General features: G+C 38.9%; 1 protein-coding gene across 2 annotated transcripts in view; it reads left to right on the forward strand.

Moving 5' to 3' along the window:
- pcgf6 (polycomb group ring finger 6) overlaps positions 1–17,101 on the forward strand; it is a 94,567-nt gene that overhangs the window by 57,844 nt on the left and 19,622 nt on the right. Inside the window, exon 9 of one of the 2 annotated variants that reach the window (XM_039734692.1) lies at positions 2,755–2,841. The exons of the other annotated variant lie outside the window; for it this stretch is intronic. Coding sequence (XP_039590626.1) covers positions 2,755–2,841 — 87 coding nt within the window. The remainder of the gene's footprint in view (positions 1–2,754; positions 2,842–17,101) is intronic. 2 annotated transcript variants of the gene reach the window in all.

Genomic DNA, 17,101 nt, shown 5'->3' on the forward strand with positions numbered 1-17,101 from the left:
GTCCACTTCCCCTTAGCATGCGTTAAGCTTCCCCCCCCCTTCACAATGCTAGCGGGTGAGACACGAGGTGGCAGGAGCGTAGCACGCCTCCAGTGGAGTTGAGCGAAGCAATCAAGGCCAGATCATCTCGGAGAGACACTTTGACAACACACAAGACTAAACATTACAACCTTAGGAAGCAAAACCTGTGATACGGTGACTTTTGCACGTCACGCCCTACTTACAAACAATTTAAAACAAGTTCACTGACATCTAACCTAGCAGTTGTTGGAATGCTTTTGGCAGACAAAGTTCAGGTGCTCCCAGCTCTTAAAACGACGACAGCAGAACACTGCACCAAGCCAGCCCTAAATCCCCCACCCCCATTACCGACCAAAACTTCAGAACGCTAGCGGCAGAGACGCGAACTGGCAAAAGGACAGCTGCTGTACAGGCTTCTAAGTGATTGACACAAAGCGCAACAAGCAGAACACACAGCTGGCCAGCAGCACCAGCAAGACAGCAGCAGACAATGGATGGCTTCCTGGGGGATCTCCTATCTGATCTGGACCAGGACATCACTGAGCTCCTGGACAGTCTGAGGTGAAACCTGGCGGCGTTGGATGGACCGGAACACAATGTCCCAGAACCGATCGCATCACTTTAGTGTGCATTCAGACCCACACTTCACAATGTGAGCAGTGTTATAAGTCCTGCGAGAAAGATTTAACCACGCCCGGGTCAGGAAATAAAGGACAAATACAGTATTGTTTTTACAAAGGTTTTAAAGTAAAAAAGTAAATCTCTTAATAATCTCTTAATAACAAATCTTCTAATCTCTTAGTAACAAATCTCTTTAAATTGTTTATCCGGTAAACCTAACCCAGGGATGGGCAAGCGAAGCAAGCAGGGGGCAGAGCCCCCTAGTAATAATAAATCTGCGATGTAGCGGGGGCGCGATAGCTGGAACGCGATATAGCAGGGGATCACTGTACTCAAAACACATCAGATTTCAAAGGGAAAAAGTCATGTTGGATATCTACACTGATATGGACTAGGTAATATGTTAGAAACAAAAGGATGCCACATGATTTGATGGAAATGAAAATGATCAACATACAGAGGGCTGACTTCAAAGTGAAAAAGTGATGCGGCAGGTTAGTAAACTTTGCCAAAATGTCATTGCAGCAACTCTAAATCGTACTCAGTAGTTTGTATAGCCCCTACGTGCTTGTATGCATGCCTGACAACATCGTTGGCATGCTCCTAATGAGACAATGGATGGCATCCTGGGGGATCTCCTATCTGATCTAGACCAGGGCATCACTGAGCTCCTGGACAGTCTGAGGTGAAACCTGGTTGCGTCGGATGGACCAAAACATAATGTCCCGGAGGTGTTCTATTGGATTGAGCTCAGGCGAGCATGGGAGCCTGTCAATGGTATCAATTCCTTCATCCTCCAGGAACTGCCTGAATACTCTCACCACATGAGGCCAGGCATTGTGCACCAGGAGGAACCCAGGACCCATTACACTGGCATAGGGTCCGACAATGGGTCCAAGGATTTCATCCCGATACCTAATGGCAGTCAAAGTGCTGTTGTCTAACCTGTAGAGGTATGTGTGTCCCTCCATGGATTTGCCTCCCCAGAATATCACTGACCCACCACCAAACCATTCATGCTGAACGATGTTACAGGCAGCATAACATTCTCCACGGCTTCTCCAGACCCTTTCATGTCTGTCACATTTGCTCAGGGTGAACTTGCTCTCATCTGTGAAAAGCACAGGGCACCAGTGGTGGACCTGCTAATTCTAGTATTCTATGGCAAATGTCAATGGAGCTCTACGGTAGTGGGCAGTGAGCACAGGGCCCACTAGAGGATGTCGGGCCCTCAGGCCACCCTCATAAAGTCTGTTTCCGATTGTTTTGTTAGAGAGATTCACACCAGTGGCCTGCTGGATGTCATTTTGTAGGGCTCTGGTAGTGCTCATCCTGTTCCTCCTTGCCCAAAGGAGCAGATACCGGTCCTTCTGATGGGTTAAGGACCTTCTACGGCCTTGTCCAGCTCTCCTAGAGTAACTGCCTTTTTCCTGGAATCTCATCCTTGCCCTTGAGACTGTGCTGGTAGACACAGCAAACCTTCTGGCAGTGGCATGTATGTGCCATCCTGGAGGAGTTGGACTACCTGTGCAACGTCTGTAGGGTCCAGGTATCGCCTCATGCTACCAGTAGTGATACTGACCATAACCAAATGCAAAACTATTGAGAAAACAATGAGAAAAGATGTGGAGGGAAAAAAGTGGCCTCCACCTGTTACACCACTGCTGTTTTTGGGGTCTTTTCACTGTTGACCCTCTAGTGCACCTGTTGTTAATTTCATTAACACCAAAGCAGCTGAAACTGATTAACAACCCCTCTGCTACTTAACTGATCAGATCAATAGCCCAGACATTTCATTGACTTGATGCTATACTCTGATTAAAAAGTGTTCCTTTAATTTTTGAGCAGTATATATACACACACACACACATACACTGTTTTATTTTGATATACTACCAATTATGATTGGTGTTTGTGTACTGTGTACTTTCATTTTCATGAAAGCAACTTTCCCTGTGGCCTGCAACAGATTTGCAAAATACTATTTACCTGATGTATATAGTAATATTTTATGAATGATGTGGGCTTTCAATTACTCACATTTTTGTCTGTGTCCTTTTTGGTTATTTAAATATTTTCTGCATTTCTTTATTGCAATATTTTTCATACTAGGTGGATGTTATCTGTGGAGACCACCTCTTGGAAAGTTATCGGTCACTGAGAGACATTCAGAAAACTCTGGGGGAAAGTTCAATTCAAGTACGTGAGTTATATTTTACTAAGTACCAAACCATTATTTTACAATGTGGCAGTTAAAATATTTGTTTTTGCCTTCAAAGCCATAGAACACATAGACCACTTTATTTCTTATTCCACAACATGGGCTAAAGCTTCTGCAAGTACTGCCCCTTTTTGGCAAAACTAGCGTTTATCTTAGCCTTTTTTAAATCTACCTCAGTACAGTTAAGGCACTATTTTTGTTTTCTGTTTTGGATCTTTAAAGATTATTAGGGGGCTTTTCTCCCTGCTTGCTTTGCTCATCCACCCCCCAACACCACTACGTGCCAACCGCTTCGCGTCTCTGCTGTTCGCGTTGTGAAGAGGGGGGCTGAACGAACCCTAAGGAGACGCGATCGCTCCTCTGACACCCCCTCTTAAACGGTGATACAATGGGAAACACACAGTTTTTGTTTGTTTGTTTGTTTTTTTTTTAATCCTCTTTGCTCAATCAGCTGCTGGCTTGCTGCCGTGCCGCATGATCTGCATTTTGTGCTGCACACTTCTGTCATGTCGCTTATGTCCATATATTCAATCTCTTTTCGCTTTAATCTTTATCTCAATATTGCATTGATTTTTGATTCCATGTTTGGAATTACATTGTGACAACGTCAACTGCCTATGAGTGAATATCATTTCTTTCTCTCTTCAAAAAATGTCTGACATAACCACGCAGGACTTTTCCAAATGTCTTTGCATAAGCTCTGGGCGTGGTTACATCGCTTGGCACTAAGACTCGTCTCGCAGGACGTGAAAGTGTCTCTGAGACAATCACGTCTCGTCTCCTTCCATGATTTTTTTTTATAATATAGAGATTATATATTGTTTGTGGCAGGCATAACTTCATTTTTGTAATTAATATTTAACAAATCAAATAACCTCACACCAAATTATGTTTGTAATATATGAATAAATTATATTTTTTTCCTGTAATATTTAACATTCTGAATGCTGATCTTTGCCAATAGATATTTGTCATGCCTTATTTCAAGTTGGTAGTCATGCAAATGTGAATTTCACTGTGCTTTGTACATGATAGTGCAAGTACAGTACACCCTCAAAATTCGCAGGGGTTATGTTCCTAGAGCACCCGTGAATTGTGAAAAACTACGATTTTTGGATGTGGTTAAAAAAAATGCCTTTTAAATGTCTATTTTTATAGTTTAAACCCTAAATACAGTATGCCCCAAAGCAGTTTAATTGCATTGCAAACTCAGCTTAATACATTAATACATTACCTAAAAAATGACCTAAACACATTACCTAAAAACAGAATGTAAAGGTAAACCCATATACTGTACTGTTATGTCTCCTGCGGTGCTAGAATGTAAAATACCGATGTTACCGCTATACGTACTGTAATTCATGCAAGCACGTTTTCTTTGTTATAAATTAGAGTAAATACATAATAATTTAATTTCAGTAAAATGTACAGGTCCTCACCAATGATGAATGATATTGATGATGATGCAGTTGCTGTACAGTACGACGCAGAGGATCTAAAACTCCTCGGGTGGCACCTCTTTTTCAGGCGCTTCAGGAGGAGTCATATCTTTGGACAGGTCTTCTTCTGGTGGGGTTTTGTGCTGGCTTTTCGTCATAGGTTTCAGAAACATTGTAATGGAAAGTTGCTACATTGTCTCCCGCAGCGAACTGCTGGTACAATTTCCGTGCTTTCTCATGGATGATGTTACTGTCCATGGGGATGTTCTTCTTCCTGCAGTCGGTGATCCACAATGCCAAGGCAGATTCCATCCTGACGATATTTTTATTGCTTACTGTCGTTAACTTTTTGGCACTATCACAGAAACTTACAGATACGATACTCCAGGTCTCAGCTTCGTTCTTCTTTATGTAGCGTACGGTGCTTTCATTAATGCCATAGTGGCACGCTACTGCAGCATAACTTCTTAGTTCCCGGAGCAAATCCAGTAGTTCAGCCTTCTCCTGGAGTGTTCTGGCGCTTAGGCTCAGTGCCAGAAGCCTTAAAAGGTACATGGCGTTTTGGCGACATCTTATGCATTTAAGAATAACAAAATGTAAAACACAAGGACACTCAGCTGGAGATGCGTCAGAGGGCAGCAGTCAGTCAGCAGCAAGGAGAAATGAATAACGCTCTCGGATTGGCTACTTTCACCATCCCAAACCGTGTTTACCTCACCGGTGGTAAACCCACTCACCTGGAGACGCGTCACAGGACAACAGTCAATCAGCAGCAATGAGAAATGAATAACTCTCTCAGATTGGCTACTTTCACCATCCCAAACCGCGTTTCCCTCAGTGGTTGCATCCTGTTCTCTCTACAGCACAGTATTGCCACAAACAAAGCCATAAAAAATTGCAGAGGATATTTGCACTTTCCGCTAACAATTAATAGTTAGGTTCTAAGGAAAAATCCTCGAACGACTTAGTCCGCGAACCATGAACCACGACTTTGTGGGGGTCTACTGTACTCCTACTAATATATTGACGTTTCATTCATAGATCTGATGCAGTAAAATAAATGTACATTTTATAAGCTTGTTCTTCTTTAGCACCGAGTACACTTGTGGAATATTAAATCTGTAATACAGATTTTTGAACATGGTACAGTAGGACCTCGGTTTACGACTATAATTCGTTCCAAAACTCTGGTCGTAAACCGATTTGGTCGTGAACCGAAGCAACTTCCCCCATAGGACTGTATGTAAATACAACTAATCCGTTCCAGACCATACAAACTGTATGTAAATATATATATTTTTTAAGTTTTTAAGCACAAATATAGTTAATTAAACCATAGAATGCACAGCATAATAGTAAAGTAAATGTAAAAACATTGAATAACACTGAGAAAACCTTGAACAAAACTAACACTGCAATAGTTTGCGCTATAGCGCTACCAACCGGCTAAAAGCACTTTTTAAATGAGTTTTAAGCACAGGGAAAAAATGAACATTTGAAAAAATCCATAATTTAATAAACCACCAATAAAAATAACATTGCAACAATGCACGCTACGAACAGATCGCTGGAAACAGAAGTGAAAACAAAATCAAGCCCAGTGCATTCTTTAACTGCCTTCTTACCTTAATGCGTCCAGCTTTCTCTCGCGCTGCCTGTGTGTCTGCATCTCGGGCTGCCTCTGTGTGTGTCGCAATCTCTTGCACGCTGCTCTCTCTGGCGCTGCCTCTGTGTGTGTGTGCGCACGTGCGCCTCTCTTGCGCTGCCTGTGTGTGCGCGCGCGCCTCTCTTGAGCTGCCTGTGTGTGTGCGCGCGCCTCTCGCACTGTCTGTGTGTCGCTCTCTCTCTTGCGCTCTCTCTCTCTCTCTCTCTCTCTCTCTGCACAGGAAATACACAGGGAGAGACTGAACATGTACAAACCAAAAGGGAAACTGGCTTGTTCGTATACCGAGTGTGTGGTCGTGAACCGAGGCAAAAGTTTGGCAAACTTTTTGGTCGTAAACCAAGTTGTTTGTGTACCGGGACGTTCGTGAATATATCATTTAGTGTTACACAAAGCATATTGCCTTACCTTTCATCTGTACACAATGAAATATATCATTTTTAACTTTCAAGACTCTAGAATGACCCTTGGAGTATGAAAAGTGTGGACTCGGCACTTATTACATGACTCAATACCATTACAATCACATAACCTTAAATGTAATTGCTTTCTTTTTGACATTGACAGCAGTTTAATTATTCACAGAGAAGAGGGTATTGATTACCAATAATAATAATCAGTGGTTGCATTTTAAAATATGTTAAAGTGAAAAATAAAGAGTGACAATTGAAAGCAGTCATAAAAATGCATCAATTTTTTAAGGCATCTTCCTCAAAACTATAACACCTGCTTAAAGGCTAGTTAAGAGCACACAATTTGAGTGACATGAATGTATGTTTATCTTGGATAAATAGTCTCAATTGAGCTGCCAATAGATTGTTTATGACTTTTCTTAGGCATAAATTAATTTCTGTCAGGGATTGTAATATTATTATAGTCTTGAAGTTTTAAGCCAAATGTAATTTCCCCTTTTGTTCTGTAGCCAATTGTGAAGACAGAATTTATCAGTTGTGTTGCATTTATCCTATATATGCCACCAGAAATAAAAATGTGAACAACAAATTGGCAACTGAATTATCTAGGGATTTCATTGTTTTCCTCAGTTTTGTATTTTTATACTGGTGTTGATAGATGGTATTTTGCCCCATCCATTTTTCTTTCAACCCTAACGAGAGCCCCAGGCCCAACGTTAGAGAAACACCCCCACAACAGGATGCTGCCACCCCCATACTTTACTGTAGATATGGTATGTTGTGGATGGTGAGCAGCATTGGATTTCCACCAGGTGTACCATTTGGTATTGAGGCCAAATAGTTCTATTTTGGTCTCTTCAGACCATAAGACCTTTTTCCACTTGGCATCAGATTCTTCAAGATGCATTCTGGCAAAGCTCAAACAAGCCTTAATGTGGCCTTCCTTGAGAGTGGCTTTTTCCTTCCGACCCTCCCGAACAAGCCACAATTGTGGAGTGCTTGTGAAATTGTTTTCACATGTACACAATGACCACTCTTTGCCATAAAATCCTGTAACTCTTTCAAAGTGGTCATTGCCCTCTTTGGTAGCTTCTCTTACCAGTTTCCTCCTTGCTCTTCCATCCAGTTTGGAGGGATGGCCGGATCCAGGGAGGGTCCTAGTAGTACCAAACACTTGTCAATTCTTTCTTATGGACTTTACTGTGCTCCTTGGGATTGATAAAGCCTTTGAGATTGTTTTGCATCCATCTCCTGCCTTAAGTCTGTCCACAACTCTATCACTCATATCTTTTGAAAGTAGCTTGCCACCCATAGTCAGTTGTTTGCTGTCAGTTGCACTACCAAGCAAGGGAATGCTCCAGGAACAGCTGTTTTTATGCTTCACTAAACACTGATTACAACTGATCACATGTGGGAACCAGTAACCATGGTCTGCAATAGAAATGGTGGTTACTTATACTTTGATTGAGTTTACAAATATTGTTTAGGAGAGGGGTGATCCTTTTTTAATATCGTATTTCTTGGTTTTTATTTTTTAAAATTCTTCTGAACTGTAGCTGTGATATCTTTAAACTTGGATGTTATAGATTGCATTGAGTAAGTAAAGCTAAAATAAATATTGATTTGTGTGTTTTCATTTAAGGCTGTAAAGCAAAAAAATGGGAATATTTCGAAGGGGGAGATTCCTTACTATACCCACTGTACATATATACTAAAGATAGATAGTGTGATCTGCTGCTGCCTTGCTGCATGATCTGCATGTTGCCCAGTGTGGTGATAATTTAAAAGCCTCTACAGCAGCTGTCCTTTTGTCTCACTTCTTTGTCTCGTGGGGCGTTAAAGTGTCTCCAAGAAATTGTTTATAAGTAGGGCGTGACATGCAAGAAGCCTCGCGGGACTTCAAAGTGTCTCTCCGAGATGATTACGTCTCGACACCAAAATTTTTTTATGTAATTTACGTGTGTGTGTGTGTGTATATATATATATATGTGTGTATATATATATATATATATATACACAGTATATATATGTGTGTGTGTGTGTACTGTATATATGTATGTCTGTATGTATGTATGTCTACAGTATATATATATATATATATATATATATGTATATATATATATACATATATATATATATATATATATGTATATGTGTATATATATATATATGTATATGTGTATATATATATATATGTGTATATATATATATATATATATATATACTGTAGACATACGTATGTATGTGTGTGTGTGTGTGTGTGGTGGTGGGTCAGTGAAGGTCTGGTGAGGAATTTCCATGGAGGGACGCTCAGACCTCTACAGGGTAGACAACGGCACCTTGACTGCCATTAGGTATCGGGATGAAATCCTTGGACCCACTGTCAGACCCTATGCTAGTGCAGTGGGTCCTGGGTTCCTCCTGGTGCACAACAACACCCGGCCTCATGTGGCGAGAGTATGCAGGCAGTTCCTGGAGGATGAAGGAATTGATACCATTGACAGTCCCCCACGCTTGCCTGACATCTCTGGGACATTGTTTCAGTCCATCCAACGCCGCCAGATTTCACCTCAGACTGTTCATAAGCTCAGTGATTCCCTGGTCCAGATCTGGGAGGAGGTCCCCCAGGACACCATCCATCGTCTCAAGTATGTGGGGGCCATACAAACTACTGAGTATGATTTTGAGTTGCTGCAATGAAATTTCAGCAAAATGGAGTAGTCTGCTGCATCATGTTTTTCACTTTGTTTTTCTGGGTGTCTTTGAATTCAGCCCTCAGTAGATTGATAATTTTCATTTCCATCAAACGATGTTGCATCCTTTCGTTCCTAACACATTACCCAGTACATACCAGTATAGATATCCAACATGAGTTTTTTTCCCATTGAAATCTGATTTGTTCCTTTAATTTTTTGAGCAGTGTGTGTATATATATATATATATATATATAAATAAATAAATAGAGAGAGAGAAAAGGAAGTTTTAACACATAAGAGACAATAAAACAAAATAGGCATTTCATGAGAGTGCACAATGTAGTTCTAAGGGTGCAGCAATTTTTATACTACCACTGTGAACCGTTGAATCATTGCCACTCATTAAGTGACAGTTATTGTAAATACAGTATATGTAGGCTGGGAACATTTACCACTAAGCAAATACTCATTTGATATTAATATTTACCACCTTACAAGTTTTTTTTTATGTTACATTCTGAACTTTATACTGTACATAACGTTTGGTGTTACATTTTTTTAATGGTATAACTTTGAAGAGTTAAATAGTTAATGTAAACTTCAATAAATTGAAATATCCTAACTAAGCTGTTCCAGCCCTGAGTTTTTGTAGACAAGCTTATGTAAGATTTTCACTTGAGTTATGGTCTGTTTAACCTTGTTTCAAATTCAATCAACAATTGTCAAGCAAGTCATATAGGGAACATTGCTGGACTGATTCAAATCTTGTCGACATTTTATTTATGAAGGCAGTTTTTATTGAGACAGTTATTTACCTTCTGTGAGTTAAAATAAAGAATCTTGTCTAGTAATTTATTTCTTCTCTGTTTTAACTTGGTACGTTGGAGAGTTTTGTGGTTTTAATTATATTTACAACAATAAAATGTTTATGTATATTGATTTATTATTTCCCAGAATAAAGTGCCTCATTAATTGAATCTGCATAATGAAATAGCCATACACACTAGAAGTAGTTGTCCACACTTTCCCCAAATGAATAAACTGTCATTAGTTTTAAAACTGACAAATTGCTAATTAGGTTTGCAGTTCTACAGGGAATTTTCTTTATGCTTATTCCATATGCACTTAGTGAAAATATGGTTACATTTGAAGATTGTACGGAGCAATGTGATACTTTAATAATGTTTTATTTATTATCTAAAACGTTAGTATTATCTGAAAGTATACAACAAATACCAGTGTCAGTTATGAATTAAATGTTCATATGTAGTGAACATCCTTGCAGGTTTTTAAATGCTTTTATGTATCATCTTATTTGTGGAAGGGACAACAAGGAAACATGCATATTTTATTTTTAAGGTGTATTTTGTGCATTTTCTGCACGTTTGTAACCTTTCAGCATTTCACTTTTCTCCTTATTGATGAGATTTTCGTCAAAAACAAATCCAGATGGCAGGTCAAAGCACCATAATTCATCAAAACTAAAGGGTTAATTGAGGTTATCTTCAAAAAAGATGTCAGTTGCTATAGGGTATTTCAAAGTGGGATGATAAGGATAGTAAAGATTGTTGCCTCCTCTGAGATGCCCTACTTGTTTTATCTCCTCAGTGATGATTGTTTTACTAGGCCTAAATCTAAATAAAAAACATTTCAGGAGTACAATTATCTGCTTTCTTAAAGATTGTCTTTGCCATCTCAGTTAAAAATACAGAAAGCTTTATAACCAAATTATTTCCAAAATACAGTAAACTCCTTACACCTTCCTAAGTGTAATTTCAAAGATAATAATACTATTGTAATTTACAAGCAATGGATTTTGAGGTTCTTGGCTTTTATGTAGTCCTCACTGTAATATTGCATACTTCAGAATAGCCCTTAAGAAATCATTACATGCAGTGGGAAAGCGTCTAGCATGAAGGTTGGAAGTAAAGCATTTTTATCTTTATAAATGTATAAAGCACTTTTGCTCCTATATATGTGTAAATATTTAAACATACATAATATTAATTCAGTCTGAATGTTGGATTATAAGGATGATGCTGCCACCTGAATTCTTGACAGTGGGGATGGGCATAGAAGGGTGGAGGCAGTGATTCCTCTTAGGATTCCTTTTCAGGCAGTTTAGTGCAAGAAATTGACCCCTTTTACAAGTCCTACAGGTTCTCACTTATGTCACTATTTTTCGTATAATATATTCACAGTTCTAATCTGTTTAATGTGAAATTTGCTAATTGGATAATTGTAAACCTGATTATACTCTATCACTTATATTAAAATATAGGTAACATTTTTAATTGATAAATACAGTAATTCCTCCTCGATCGCGGGGGTTGCGTTCCAGACCCCCGTGATAGGTGAAAATTCGCGAAGTAGAAACCATATGTTTGTATGCTTATTTTTATATATTTTAAGCCCTTATAAACTCTCCCACACTGTATAAATATTCCCCGCAGAGTTATACAGAATAATCCCTTTGTATTCTCTTCGATATTAGGTAAGATTCATTGAAATTATGTATATAAACACACTGTTTATATACAGTAAAACCTAAATATTATTTTAAAGATATCGAGTGTCTCTGATATCACATATGTTACAGCCATTATGATAGACAGGCCACCAGCAATAAATACGTACAATGCAAGAAAAATAGTATACAGTAAATGTGTGTACAGTGACACTAAACATACGTACATGTACTAAGTACTGTAAGTAGAAAATTAATTATGGTTACTCACCAACAATGACACTATGACTTGTCCGATAACAATGAGTTTAATTTTACTGCAATTGTGTAGCACTGCAGTTGTTCTTCTTCTGGCAGTCTTCAATCCAAATCCCTAAAGCAGATTCCATCCAGACTACTGCCTTATTACATCCACTTACAACTCGTTTTGCACCCTGGTTAAAAGGACACTGCGGCCGTAGATCTTATATTCCTTTCCTACTTTTTAAATAAAAAGAATCGTAGCCTCATTGATGCTGTAATGGCATCCTACAGCATTGTAGCTTTTCCCTTCCTTCAACAAATGCAAAACGTTTACCTTTTTGGCAATCGTTAACAAATTCCATTGCCGCTTGGGCACGTTCCCTGAAGCAGTAGCAGGAGCAGATCGTTTTGGAGCCATAATGAAGGGCTTGACTGTGCACAAAGATAAACACAAAAGAGCACAAAAGTTAACTCTTTACACAGTGAAACACGTTGATGCTGAATGAGCGAGATGAGACTTCCTGGTTAACACTGCATTCAGCACACAGGAACTTAACTGCGTGCTCTGATTGGTTAGCTTCTCAGTCAGGAGAACTTAACTGCATGCTTTGATTGGTTAGTTTCTCAGTCATCCGCCAATAGTGTCCCTTGTATGAAATCAACTGGGCAAACCAACTGAGGAAACATGCACAGGAAGTAAAAAGACACATTGTCTGCAGAACCCGCGAAGCAGCAAAAAATCTGCGTTATATATTTAGTTTTGCTTACATATAAAATCCCCAATAGAGTGAAGCCGCGAAAGTCAAAGCGCGCTATAGCGAGGGATTACTGTACATACTGTTCCATTTTTGGACATCTGAAATGCATTGCCTTCGGCCACCACCCAACTCACACTGCACCCGACCTCCTTGACCCCTCCCATAAGTGGTGAGCCCATGACAAGGGGGACCCACATTGCCTCTTCGGGCTGTGCCCGGCCGAGCCCCATGGGTGCAGGCCCAGCCATCAGGCGCTCACCAAACCCCACCTCCAGGCCTGGCTCCAGAGGGCCTGACCCGCGTCCGGGCGAGGTAAAACGCCGTCCAAATTTTTCATTCATCATAGAAGGTCTGTTGAACAGCTCTTTGTCTCATCTATCACCTAGGACCAGTTTGCCTTGGTTGGCCCTACCAGGGGCACAAAGCCCCGAACAACAGAGCTCCTAGGATCATTGGGGGACACAAACTCCTCCACCACCTTTAAAGAAAGGGTGAGAAGCTCAGTCATCCGGGAGGGGCTCAGAGTAGAGCCGCTGCTCCTCTGCATCGAGAGGAGTCAGATGAGGTGGCTCAGGCATCTGATCAGGATTCCTCCTGGACGCCTCCCTGGTGAGGTGTTCTGGGCACGTCCAACCAGGAGGAGGTCCCGGGGAAGACCCAGGACACGCTGGAGGGACTATGTCTTCTGGCTGGCCTGGGAACGCCTTGGGATTCTCCTGGAAAAGCTAGAAGTAGTAGCCGGGGAGAGGAATGTCTGGGCCTCTCTGCACAAGCTGCTGCCCCCGCAACCTGACCTCGGATAAGTAGAAGAGGATGGATGGATGAAATGCATTGCATTATATTTTGACAGTGATCTTATGATTTAGAGTTACTTTAATAATGGCACAGTTTTATTTTTAAAAGCATTCAAATGTTAAGGTACAAATTTCCCTACATCCATTTCCTGATCCATTCATCCTGTTCAGGGCATTTGGGCGCTGTGGCAAATCCCAGAAGCACTGGAATCACAGTTGAAACCAACACTGATTAAAGTTCAATGCACCATGCTATTATTTTTTTCTGTATTAACAACAGCAATATAAATCTTGATTTTAAACACTTCTTGAAAATGTGAAATTTTCAAAAATTGAGTTAAACTTGCCAAATCTCTGCTTTCTCCAATTACAACACTGTAGCTATAGCAACTATAATTACAGTATTCTTTTTTTACCTTCAAACTTACAATTTATCTATTAGGCACCATCCTCCTAAAACAATTGTAGGATACTACTGTATAAGTGTCTCGCTTAGTGGCACAGCGCAGGATTGAACTGGGTTTGAACCCAGCAGTTATAATTGTAATTCGTAATTGAGTGTTCTAACTCTAAGCAATCAAAATCAGTACTATATTGAACAGACCTCTTGCCTCGACATGCAGATACTGCAATTGCTGTGAAATTGACAATTTCCACAGTGCACAGTACTATATTGCCTGCCATCATTCTCCTGAATTCCCTGGATTCTTATGGCATTGATAGCAACACTCAACATTGAAAATTCTGCTTCTCCTCCTCTAGGTGGTAATCTTTGGGTCTTATAGAAGAAAAACAAAACTCATTGTATGTCCAAATGGTTTGATCAGAGTAATTCATGTATAGTACTTACAGTATTCTGTTCTGTCTGACACCACTGAGGAATCCCCATCTTGTTTGGTGGCAAAGTCATCTGATCTTATTTATGCAACTGTAACTGCAACGCTGCCTCTCCACAACTGACAACATGGTCAATGATTGTATAGGGTGTCCCAAAGTTAACGCAAGAAGTAATTTTGATAGAGAACACAGGTTTTTAATTAAAAAGTGTACATTTTTAATTGATTCATAAAGTATACAGTATAGGGTTATGTATGGAATAGCATATTGGGTAAATGGCCTCCACAGCTTTGCTGGCACATACTCACTCTTTTGTCGAAATTTTCCATGACAGTTTTGCATAAATGTGGCTGAATTTCCTTGGTACAGCGCTCAGTTTCCTCCTTCAAGGCATGGATGGTCGTGGGCTTGATGGCATAAACCTTAGACTTCAAAAAACCCCAAAGAAAAAAGTCCAACAGCATTAAATCGCATGATCTGGCCAGCCAATTCTGATCACCAAAACGGGAAATTTCACAACCAGGAAATGACTCATGCAGTAATTGAATTGTTTCTCAGGCTGTATGGCATGTGGCACCGTCTTGTTGAAACCACATTTCGTCCACATCCATATCTTGCAATTTATTCACAAAAAGCTGGATTATCATGTCGCGATAGCGAGCACCATTAACTGTTATTGCCTGACCAGCCGCATTTTCGAAGAAGAATGGTCCGATAATGCCTCCAGCTCAAAATCCGCACCAAACAGTGACACGTTGTGGATGCATTTTTTTTCTCAACAATGACCGGTGGATTTTCTGAACCCCAAATGCAACAATTTTGAACGTTAACAAAGCCATCAAGATGAAAATGAGCCTCATCGCTGAAGATGATTTTGTTTGAAAAAGTTGATGAAGTTAAATCACTATTCTGACCATATTTTGTACGAAAATTGCGAACTGTAGCTGCCAAACCTTCATTATTTTTAAAATCTTGCTCAACAATGAAAACACTTTGTTCTTTTCGTGTAGCGCTCCATTTTTAATAACCCTAAACTGTGAGCTGTCGGTCTTTTTTTTTTTTTTTTTGGCAATACTTTACTGCACAAATAGCGCCAAATTCAAATCTTGCGTGAATTTTGGGACACCCACTAGTTCTTATTTTGTCTGAGACCACTGTCTTTTGTAGTCATCTCCTTCTTTTAGTGCTTCTCCCTCTTCCTACAACAGGGTTTCCTGTATTATGTTCTCCTGCTTGCTTTATTTTTACATAGCTGGTCATTTAAAAGATGGTCCCTTTATACGTGAATGGTAATGTGATCAGATGATATCAAAACACCTGGTTGGGTAATTGGCTGACATGGAAGCCAACTGTGTTTGGGGGGTGTGTGTGTGCTTTTTTTTTCTTTTTAAACTTTACAGTGATATATTTATCTTTTTGTTTTGACATACAGACAGAGGTAATTCAATTGTGAATATGATGTTGATAGTTTTGAAAAACGTATGTATATCTGTGCTGAATGGTCTGAAAATATGAGGTTATGTTAGTGTTGTATTTTGTTTAAGAAAAGAGTTCATGAAATAAGAAACATGTAGTCTTTCAGTTCATTTAGTGTGAAAACTGAGATCTGATCCACAGTTTATTCCAAACAGGTTGCTGGTATGGTAACTCTGTGAAGGATTTTTGAAAATATGACTTAATTATTGAAAAAAAGCTTGCTAGCAATTTAAAGAGAGACTTCCATAAGGAATACTTGTTAGCCTTTTTTTTTTTCTATACCCAAGAAAGGAGCACATTTTTTTGTGCTTGAGAAAGCAAAAATTGACAATTTGTAGTACTCGATACATTTATATAATAGTCAATCGAAAGGAATGATGTATTTTGTAGTATTAATAATCAGTTGATAATCAGAAAATGCTACTTTTTTTTTACACTTCCCAACCATCAGTAAAATGTATATTTTATTAGCAGTACCTGGCACTAACTTTGTTCTTAATTGATAGGAAACCTTTAAGGAAAAATTTAGTTTTTCACACACACGGCTTCTGCAAGTTGACTTTTTTTTGGTAATGTGTAATAACAAAGTTAAATCTTTTCTATGGTGTTTGTCCTTGGAAATTAAATTAGTCTAAATTTATTTTTATTATCCATAACATAATTGAGTCAGTGAAATGCAGTCTTTGAACAAATCATTTCTAATTTTATAATTATTAAATAATTGCCTAATCCCTTCTGCCCCTCCACTAACTTCTGCATGGCAGCATACTATATTATAAAAATAATTTTCTTCTCACTTGACTCCCACTGTCTTGTATCGACCTTGATATTAATTTTTGTTCTGCTGGTGTTGACCCTTAGTTGATAATTGTTAATGTTTTAGTAATTTTTATTGAAGAGTGTAATTATATGGACAGACTTTTTTTTTTTTTTTTTGAAGTCTAGGATTTTTGTAATATGACATCATTTTTGGAATAATATTTTTCAAGAAAACCTGTCTTCATTAATTATTCTATAACTATAAATGCACAATCTGTGTTGTTTACTTGTTCTATAATACAGTGTTATATAACAGAGACATGAAGTCTGAAACAACTCTGAGAAAATTATAATTTAGTGCCACTGATAAGACACTTGAAGTACCTCATGTTAGAATTAAAATAATTAAATTTGTAATGTTATTTTCATGATTTCCTGCTATGAACCTGCAAGTAGATAATCCTGAAAAAAGTTTAAAAAATGATTATCAGCCAAAATTTTACTATATATTGTTAAGCTTCTATTTGCAATTTTAAGTTAGGAACTTTTTTTTAAACTATTTTATATTTTTAATTTTTTGACTTTCCCCTAATAAGTAGACCTAATCAAATTGGCATTCTTATCTGAAATGAAATTCAAAATCTAATATTATTGTGTATATTGCTAAGGATTTGTTACGTGGACTGAAATCTA

This window comes from Polypterus senegalus, chromosome 1 (assembly GCF_016835505.1).
Source record: "Polypterus senegalus isolate Bchr_013 chromosome 1, ASM1683550v1, whole genome shotgun sequence".
Classification (NCBI taxonomy): Eukaryota; Metazoa; Chordata; class Cladistia; order Polypteriformes; family Polypteridae; genus Polypterus; species Polypterus senegalus.